This window comes from Crocodylus porosus, unplaced genomic scaffold (genome assembly GCF_001723895.1).
Source record: "Crocodylus porosus isolate Cpor-Errol unplaced genomic scaffold, CroPor_comp1, whole genome shotgun sequence".
NCBI classification, from domain to species: domain Eukaryota; kingdom Metazoa; phylum Chordata; order Crocodylia; family Crocodylidae; genus Crocodylus; species Crocodylus porosus.
The window spans coordinates 76,296,762-76,305,981 of NW_017728947.1; the positions used below are offsets into that span (position 1 = coordinate 76,296,762).

The 9,220-nt window shown below is 47.2% G+C and overlaps 1 protein-coding gene across 1 annotated transcript in view; it reads left to right on the forward strand.

The window, feature by feature from the left end:
* The window catches only part of IFT43 (intraflagellar transport 43), a 65,739-nt gene that overhangs the window by 36,819 nt on the left and 19,700 nt on the right, over positions 1-9,220 (forward strand). The window contains exons 4-5 of the mRNA XM_019551878.1: positions 5,279-5,311; positions 5,913-5,959. Of these exons, the coding sequence (XP_019407423.1) occupies positions 5,279-5,311; positions 5,913-5,959 (80 nt within the window). The remainder of the gene's footprint in view (positions 1-5,278; positions 5,312-5,912; positions 5,960-9,220) is intronic.

Sequence of the window (9,220 nt, forward strand, 5' to 3'; positions counted from 1 at the left end):
GACATAAGGAAGAATTTCTTTACTGTCCGAGCCCCCAAGGTCTGGAACAGTCTGCCAGCGGAGGTGGTTCAAGCACCTACATTGAATACCTTCAAGAGTAAATTGGATGCTTATCTTGCTGGGATCCTATTACCCCAGCTGACTTCCTGCCCTTTGGCAGGGGGCTGGACTCGATGATCTCCCGATGTCCCTTCCAGCCCTGATGTCTATGAAATCTATGAAATATGTTCTTGTGGTGGAAAAGAAAATGATAGGGCCACTCGCATGATCAGGGGGCAGCAGGGCAGGCCCTGTGAGGAGAGGCTACAAGACATAAGCCTGTTCAGCCTCCATAAGAGAAGGCTGAGAGGGGATCTGGTGGCTGTCTATAAACTGGCCAAGGGAAGCCAGAAGGCAATGGGAGAGTCCCTTTTCCCTCGAGCACTACTGGGAGTAACAAGGAATAACAGCCATAAGTTGAAGGAGAGTAGATTCAGGCTAAACATTAGGAGGCACTACTTCATAGTCAGGACGGCTATGATCTGGAATCAACTTCCAGGGTAAGTGGTGCTGGCTCCTACCCTGGGGGTTTTTAAGAGGAGGTTAGATGAACATCTTGTTGGGGTCATTTGACCCCAATACTGTTTCCTGCCATGGCAGGGGGTTGGACTAGATGATCTGCTCAGGTCCCTTCCGACCCTAGGAACTATGAAACTATGAAGCCCCCTCAATTGGCATGTTGCTCCCACTGCTGTTCCTGTTTGACAGGGTACAGAAAAGGCTCATCCCTTCTGAAAAGATGGGGTTAGATTATATATTTGGGGGCCCAGTTAAATTTTGTTGCTATTTTTTATCTACGGCTGTGCAGAAATAGGTTTTGGGGTTTGGGCAGCTGAATGGGAACAGAAGCAGAATTTTGATTTTGACTGGATCCAGATCTCTCTGTTGTTTTTCAGGTTCTTTTTGTCTGTTTGCTTTTGTTTGTCCTCTTTACTGAAGGAAGAATTGGTGGTGCCAGGGCTCCCTTTCAGTTCATGGTCCAGCGGTTAGGGCACTTGCCCAGGATCTGAGTTGTTTTCTCTTCTCCCTGAGGGGATTCAAATCCATATTTCCCTGGGTCCTGGAGAAGGTCCTGACCTCAGGGTCTACAGTGTTCTGGGGTGGGGGTAGAAGGGTTCTCCTGGTCACTTGCTGATCTGTTCCACTTGGCATAAACAATTAGGTATTCAGTGGTACAAGCACTTTGATCCAGGTGAGGGGTCCTAACTGGTGGACTGCAGTGGTTCCCAAACTTTTTTATACTGTGGACTGGCAAACTCACTCAAAGAATTTTGGCAGACTGGATATAGAAGCAATTTAATTTACATATTTAAATTTAATTTTTATATTGTTTGGGTTGCGAGGATCAGATCAAGTTGAGGCAGCCATGGGTACCTGGGACCCTGGCAGGGAAGGAGGCTTTGCAGGTGGTGGCCCAGGGGGTCCCAGCTGGGGCTGCCTGGGAAGAAGAGGTTCTGCTGCCTTCCTTCCCTAGGAGCAAGCAGCAGCGGAGCCACTTCCCTGCCCTTTGCCCCAGGCATTCTCCCCCTCCCCCCTGCTCCCAGCTGCAGGCCGGGCTGGGGGGTCCTGCCCAGCCTGGTGCGGGCCCCAGTATCTGCTGCATGGGCAGCATCTCACCAGGCACGGCCACGGTGTTGGGAGTGGGACAGAACATATGGAACCAGCTGCCTCCCTCCTGGGGCTGCCCCACTGCCCAGCTTTAACCCAGGCAGACAGACAACCCGGCAGCCAACACTTCACGGCCTGGTACTGAGCTGTGGCCTGGTGGTTGGGAACCTCTGTACTAGAGAGTCATTCTTTGTCTCACTCTCTGACTCAGTGCATATTTAAATATCTCTTGCAAAGTGATATACCAGCCACAGTAGAAACAGAGCTACTCCCCTTGTCCCCTGCTCCCAACCCCCATTCTGCAGTCTGGTGGCTGGAGCCCTTTCTTGGGTTTATTTCCTCTTAGGCAAAGAGACTGAACATGCCTCTTCCAGGCCCTGAGTTAGTGCTCTAACTGCATTGGATAAAAGGTGGCATCCTCTTCTCCAGCATTGTGAATCTAGCTCAGAATTTTTTCCCCAGCTGAAATGCTGTGGGGAATTTGCTAGTAGTGTTGGAATAGCCCATATGTTTTTGGGTTTTTTTCAATGAATCTTGTATTTGGAAATGTTGCCCACCTGTGCTTTTCTCATGACTTACTGCTTGTATTTCAGTGGCACTCTCAGACCTGATTGTGTGGCATTGTAGGAACACACGTTCCACTAGATTATATGTGGATGGGTGCAGACATCACCTTTTTGTTACATGCTTGTACAGTACCTGGTCCTGACCCTGAACATAGTTTTTAGGCACAACCACAATACAAAGAATAAATCACTTAATTGGATATTGATTAGTAGATTCACGTCTCAGCCTTTCGTGCTGACAATGTTCCAACCACCATTTTTGTATAATTAAAAGAAAAATGCCCTTAGATACCTTCTGAGCCTTGCCATTACTTGACTCGTTTGTAAATGCTAATCCGTTTTTTGCATTTTAACCCAACTGGGGTTTTCTTGCAGTCCCAAATTCTTATTTGGGTTTAGGAACATTAACTACTTATCTTGAGTGTTAATTTGTAGCCTCCACCAGACATCCAGCTTTAGCATATTCCCTATCCGTAAACTGCTGTTTATCTGCTGCTCCTTGGATGAACAAGTCTTAGCAACTGGGCAAAGCTAAAAGAAGCTGAAGTTGTTAAGGGACATAATATAAGACAAGAATGGGGCCACTGGAAATGTATGGAGGCTCTTGCTAACTTCCTTAGAAATTCTTTTCTACCCAGAGTCAGGACCAAAGAGCACTGTTCTCATGGCATGTATTTCCTTATTGCTTCAGATCAGTTCTTTGTGTGTTATGGCAAGGAAAAGGCAGGTGAGTCTTTGGACTGCTCCCGCAGAGACAACAGGTGTGGGAATGGGCAGCAGGTAGTCTTTTTCTGTGAGGGACAGCTGTGACTGTACATGGGATATTTTGGGCCTTGTTGGTGTCAGGATTTTGTTGACAAACCAGAGGGAGTTCAGGGGAAAGGAAGAGGCTGGTGGGATTGGCAGACTCCTGGGAGTAGTAAGATAAGTTAAGTCTGTGTAGAGTGGCTGACTGATGACTAGGGAATGAGAGAGGCTAGGCACAAGGATCTGAAGAATATAATTGCCAAGAAAAAAGAAGAGTTATTTAGGGGCATGCAAGGGGCCAACACCAGCAATAGTGACGATTTAGAGTCAGAGCTGACCCTAAGGGCCCGGGGCAAATCAGCCTGTGCAGGGCCCCCTTATGAGAGCTGGGTGGCATGGGCTGCAGAGCAGGATGGAGGCAGCAGCCCTGGCCCTGATGCTGACGGTGCTGTTTGTCCAGGGGGGGGTGGTGGAGGGTGTCTGTAGCTCAGGGCAGCCAAGGTGAGAGCCAGGTTAGACAGGGCTGGGGATGCCCATGCAGTGGGGGGCCCTGAGCCAAGCTGAGTGCCTGGCAGCCTTGCAGGGGCTCCCTGCCAGGCTGTGCCACAGGGAGGGGGCTAGGCAACGCCTCTGTTGTAGCCCTCAGATGTCAAAGCATGGGACCTCCCAAAGCACAGGGCCTGGGGTGGTCACCCTGATTTGCCATATCCTAGGGACAGCCCTGTTTAGAGTGAACATCCAGAAAGTGTTTCTGCTGTTTGGGCTGCAGTATTATCTCCTAGTTCTGGGAAGGGATAGAAATGCCTGCTGCTTGGGATGGGTGAAAGCTGTGGAAAATCAGCTGTAGGGAACATTTGCCTAAGCAGAAATATGTGTGATGGGGTGTTCTTCACACTTCCTTTCTGCTCTACTTGTCAAATTCTTTCCATGGAGTTTACAGCCTGTAGCCTCAGCTGGCGTTGGGCTCCTAGGCCACTTCTTTCCTCTTTTTGGGTTAGCAGGGAGTTAGCTGGTTATACAAACCTGTGAATTGGCTGTGGGGGGAGGGCTGGGGGTGAACCTAGCCCTTAACACTGGTGAAGACCCAAATCCAGATTCGGAGCTTCTGTAAGTGGCTGTAACTCTGGCTCTTACAGTGGAATTGTATCCAACTGTATCTGTCCCAAAGCCACTGATTCAGTGAAAGCTCCAGTGAGGAGCACTCCCACTGTCTCTGTTTTTCTCAAGATATAAGACTTCCTCAGCTCCCCCCGTCATAAAAGAGACTCCTCTGTGTCCTGTTCTACACTTAGGTGTGCACTTATGTTCTGCACGTCAGGGCTACGTGAGGGGCTGGGGCTGTTGGCATAGAGAGCTGGATGAGCGAAGGAGAGGCATCTAACCATCTCACCCAGGTGCTTCAAAAGGGGAAATGCAAGAAAATGGAAATGGCTGAGGCTTCCTAGGCCAGGGTGCATGGGAAAAGAAAGGCCCGTGTATTTCCTGTCATGGAGCCCTGACTCCCAGGAGAGGGGAGCATATTTATTCCCAACGCGCAGTGTTAGAACTTCATTCTGCAAAATGGCCAAAGCAATCAGCGAGTGATGGAGTATCTGCTAAAAAGAAACCTGGCATTTAATTAACTTTTCAAAGTGCTGGTTCAGCAACCTCCATGTTTTACATTTTGAATATTGAACAAGCATCCCTAATCGGAGCTGAATTACTTCTGGGCTTGCTGGGGTGGAGAGCGAGAGAACTGCCATTCGCCAGCACCTCCCCCCACTATATTATTATGAACTCCTGTTAACTCAGCCAGATCAGCCCTGATTTACTGCAGTGACAGCATGTCGGACCTGAACTTTCCCAGGCTGAAGTGGAGCTTCTGGGTGAAGAAGGCATCGGACAGTGTTTGTCTGTGGTTGAGGGCAGAAGGAACCTCCTGGTCTCCAGGGGTGTAGTCTGGAAATTAGCTTGGTATTTTCCCATTCACACTGAGGCAGGGGAAACTTCACCTGTAGCTTTTGGGATGAGGGAGTATTTAGAAACACAGAGAGCAGAGAGTTGCTCTTGCTGGTATCTGACCTGGTTCCTCCTGGGATGCTATTGTTCCTGTTTAACCCTTTATTTGCACTAAGCCAGCACCACTTGTGTGCACCTTGGAGAGATACGGTCTCTTGTTTTATGCCCAAGGTCACCTGTGTCCTCAGGAAAATCTGAAGGCTGTTTTACAGGACAGGAGCACTGTGTTGGAAGGGTGCTTCTCCCACCCTCTCTCCCCACCCTCCAGCTCTTTCTCACCTCCAGCTTTTTCTCAGTAAAAGCTTTTCCTTTTTTTTCAGGTCAGGAAGGAAACATGCAGAAGAAGTAGAAGAGTAAGTTCCCATAATGCTAATTGAGGCAGATTTGACTGTCTCCTCCTATGGACCCCCCACTCCCAGTGGGACTGGTGAGACTGACCCAAGTGTTTTTTGTGTACAAAGCATGGGCATGTGATTTGGCATATCAAGGAACTTGGGCTTGGGTGTGTCTTTGCTCAGGACAGGGGTGCAAAGCCTGGTGTGGGCAGATGTCCATAGTGTGCAGAGTCCCTTATTCTGAGGTCAAGTGGAGGTGGTAGTCTGAGTAAGGGACAGACACATGCAGACTGTAGTGCATTTACAACATGGTACCACAGTTTTGTATACTGATAGAAAAGACCCCAGGGTCAGGAATGGACAGATGTGGCTCTATCCTGGGGTAACCCACACATTAGGCAGCTCTATGAGAGGTAGTGGGAAAGCAGGTAATAGCCCTTGTGCCCTTAGCAAATGACTGCATCAGAATGGGACATGGATGTAGGCCAGTGTAACTTTTCAGTTTGGAGTGTGCTGAGGCCAGCAAGCTCCTGGTAGAGGGAGAAACCCGGAGAAGACATTCTTCTGTGTTTGTCTTTGAAACTTGTTTTCCTGTTTGTTTTGTTCTGTTTTTCTGCAGCCACCGCCTCAGGCAGCAAAGCTTGGAGGGATCAGATGATGGCGGAGGTAAGGTGGCCCCTTCCTAACTACTAGAAACCTCCTTACATTCTCCCTAGGGATTCCTAGAAGCCTGGGCAGAAATATAAGAAGCAGCAGGAAAAGAGGGTCATAGTTGTCAGAGACGCAAAGGCAGAAGCATCAACTGCAAAGGTGTCTTCTGCCGAGCTGAACAAGGCGAAAAGCAGACCAGAAATCCTAGGCACAGGAGAGAGGTAATCCCAGAGTTCAAGTAATCTGGAGTGATGTAGAAATGATAACCTGCCGTTGCTAAGAAGGAGAAACCCAGAAATATGTTTCTGTCTCTGTCTGGCTCCTGGGTGCATACTCCTTCCTGTGCTTCAGGGCAAGCACCTGTAATGTCTGCCTCTGTGCCCCTTAGTCTGCTCCTTCCAACTATGTAGTTTCTTTCCCTACTTCAGATTAGATTGATAAACAATCCACGGAATTCTTTTTTTTTAAATCTAGTCACCCTTATCTGGGACCACGTATGTATGTGGGTGGAGTGTGGGCACCACTGAATTAGCTCTTTCCAGCACTGTCTTGGCTGCTGTCAGGTACTCCATGCTCTGGGTCAGATACTAGTTGCGCCTGTCCATATAGTTGGCAGAGTCTTCTTTTCCAGCACCAAGCAATGGAGAAAGCGCTGGAAAAATCCACGTGGCAGAGTCCTATGTTAACATTAATCAGGGTTCTGAGAAGGCAGGCAGGCACAGATCCTCGCCCCCAGTTGCTAAGAGTTACAGTAGACTTTCAGGTACTAATAACTCTTCTACAGAGTGTATGGTTAACCTGTACAACTCAGGGTTTCAAAATATCCCCATGCATCTGAATTTAACAGGAATCATGAAAGGATCAGGCATTGCTATAGGTAATAAGCCATTCACTGTTTCAGTAGGTAAAATATAAGGCTTTTTTAGATCTCTGGTGAAGCTTTGTATATGTTACTCCCAGCTCTGGCACATGCTAAGCTCTTAGAATGATCTTAGCTTTCCTTCAGGGAGGCCTCCTGAGCGTCTTATAGCTCCAGTACTGTATATTGCTGCAGGTCTGTGTTCACTGTGTGCTCAAATACCTGTGAGCCTTCTTGTGAAACACTTGCCTCTCAGAGTATAAAAACATTCTTTGCCAGACCAGCGCAGACCGCCTTGCCAAATATTTTTGCAGCATGTGACATCTGGTGCCCTGATATTGGTGGTGATAAATACAAATAAGAACTGAAATAGATGTGATGTAGAGATATGTCAAGTTACAGTACAATGCATTTATTTATCCGGAGCTAAGCTGCAACTGACAGTCAGTTTCAGTCTGTTTTGTTTTGTTTGGGTGCATATGTGAGTGCGTGAATAAGCGTGAGTGTGATAGGGGTAAGATCCCAACATACAGGTATGTGGTGTAACTAAATATCTACTATAAGCAAATATGTTACTTTACTCTGTGTTTTGAAAGCTTGGGAATTATCAGTGCCTTTGCATATTTTCCATTACTTCACCGTGCTCCTTACAGACATAGTTAAAGCCAGGGGAGTTGTGTGAGAAGGCACAGGGACTGAATCTCCCTGAGGTTGCAGTGATTCCAGGGAAGGAAAGTTGAATAAAAACAAAATCCCATCCCAAATAAAATAATTTTAGTGAAAAATCAAATGGGGAAGTATAAATAAGACTCGGGGTAAAAAGCAGGCAATAACTTGGGCATCCAGCATTATAGTCAGACACCAAGTTGAGTTGCTGCCCCAGGCAGATTAGGCTTCCTCATATACAACCGTACTTTTTGGCTCATGCTATTCAATGCAGCATTATGGCTAGGATTCTAAACACACGTAAGTCAAGGCATTGGCATTGGCTTATGTTTTCCCAGGGGGTGTACTGTAGGCCTTCTGTAGGCATAAGTTGCTAGCTTGTATACCTTAATGTAAACTGGCAGGGTTGCCTGATGATTGTTGCTGTCAAACCGTACGTTTGACTCTTCTGCCTCGAATGCATTGGACATCTCAGCCGTAACACTGCATTAATAGTGTTTGTCCCCCAACTGACCTTTTTATTAAAAGAACAAGAGAGAAAACTGTGCATTTACAGAAGAATCTTGTGCATTTAAAATGGCCTAGACATGACTTAAAATTTGTCTAGTTGTGGTTGTTTTGATTGCACTGGTGCCTAGAGATGGGAGTAGGATCAGGGTCCTATTGTGTTGGGCATTTTAAAGATATGGTCCATACCATAAAGAACCCCCAAACAGGCATCAGCAGGTGGGGGAGGGCCACACAATGAGGAAGAAAATGTTTTTTATTTGCTCTGTTTTGTAATTGCATGAATGTACTGGCAATAGTGGTAGACTCTCCTGTGCTCTTCAGCAAGACCATAGGACTCTGGCTGATTTACCACAGTTAGGTTGGATTCTTACAGACAGACAGAAATGCCGGATTTCAAGAGTCCTCCCAGGCCATCATGTTTAGTCTCCTTCATTTCCCAAAACTGTTTACCCAAAGAGTCCTAAAAATTGTCCATGCCGGTCCCTCCCATGTTCTGCAAAACCTCAAATACTCTACAAGGTGCCACTGGCAAAAAGAAGAAGAAACTGGTGCCACTGAACATAGTGACTCCTAAGGTTGGTTCCTGGTGAATGATTCTTGTGCTAGGGATTGTGTAGAAGGAACCCAGAGACTGTTGTGAAAGGAGGTGTGCCTGAGTGAGACCAAACTGGAGTGCAAATGGGACCATCTCCAGCTTCACTGGAGACATAATTGTGACATAAGAAAATCACGGGGGATGAGTCATACACACAGTACAGTAAAATAGCAATGTGTTGTCTCAGGCAAGGCTCCAGTGTTAGAGCTTAGAAGCATCCTGGCTCATGGGATACTCAGTATGATGCTAAGAATTCCTTTTTGCTCAACCTTATTTTTCCTCTGTTGGGGACTAGACCAGGACAGGTGAGACGCTTTACAAAGGAGTCAGCTTTGAGAAACAGAAGAGTGAAGGAATGTTTCTGACAAAAGCATCATTTCACACCTCAGTAACTCCAAATGGAGGGAAAGCTGTAGATGCTTGAAGAAACAGCAGCACCACGCTTGCTGTAACCCTGGTGTCTCTGTCAGTTGACTTCAGTGTTTCCTAAGGCAGTGGTTCTCAACCTTTTTTGTACCAGGACCCATTCATAAACATCATGCCAGGAGCCTGGGCAACAAGCAGGACGAGCTCGTCCTCCTGCTCAGTGCAAAGAAATATGATGTCATTGGGATAACGGAGACCTGGTGGGACTCCACCCATGACT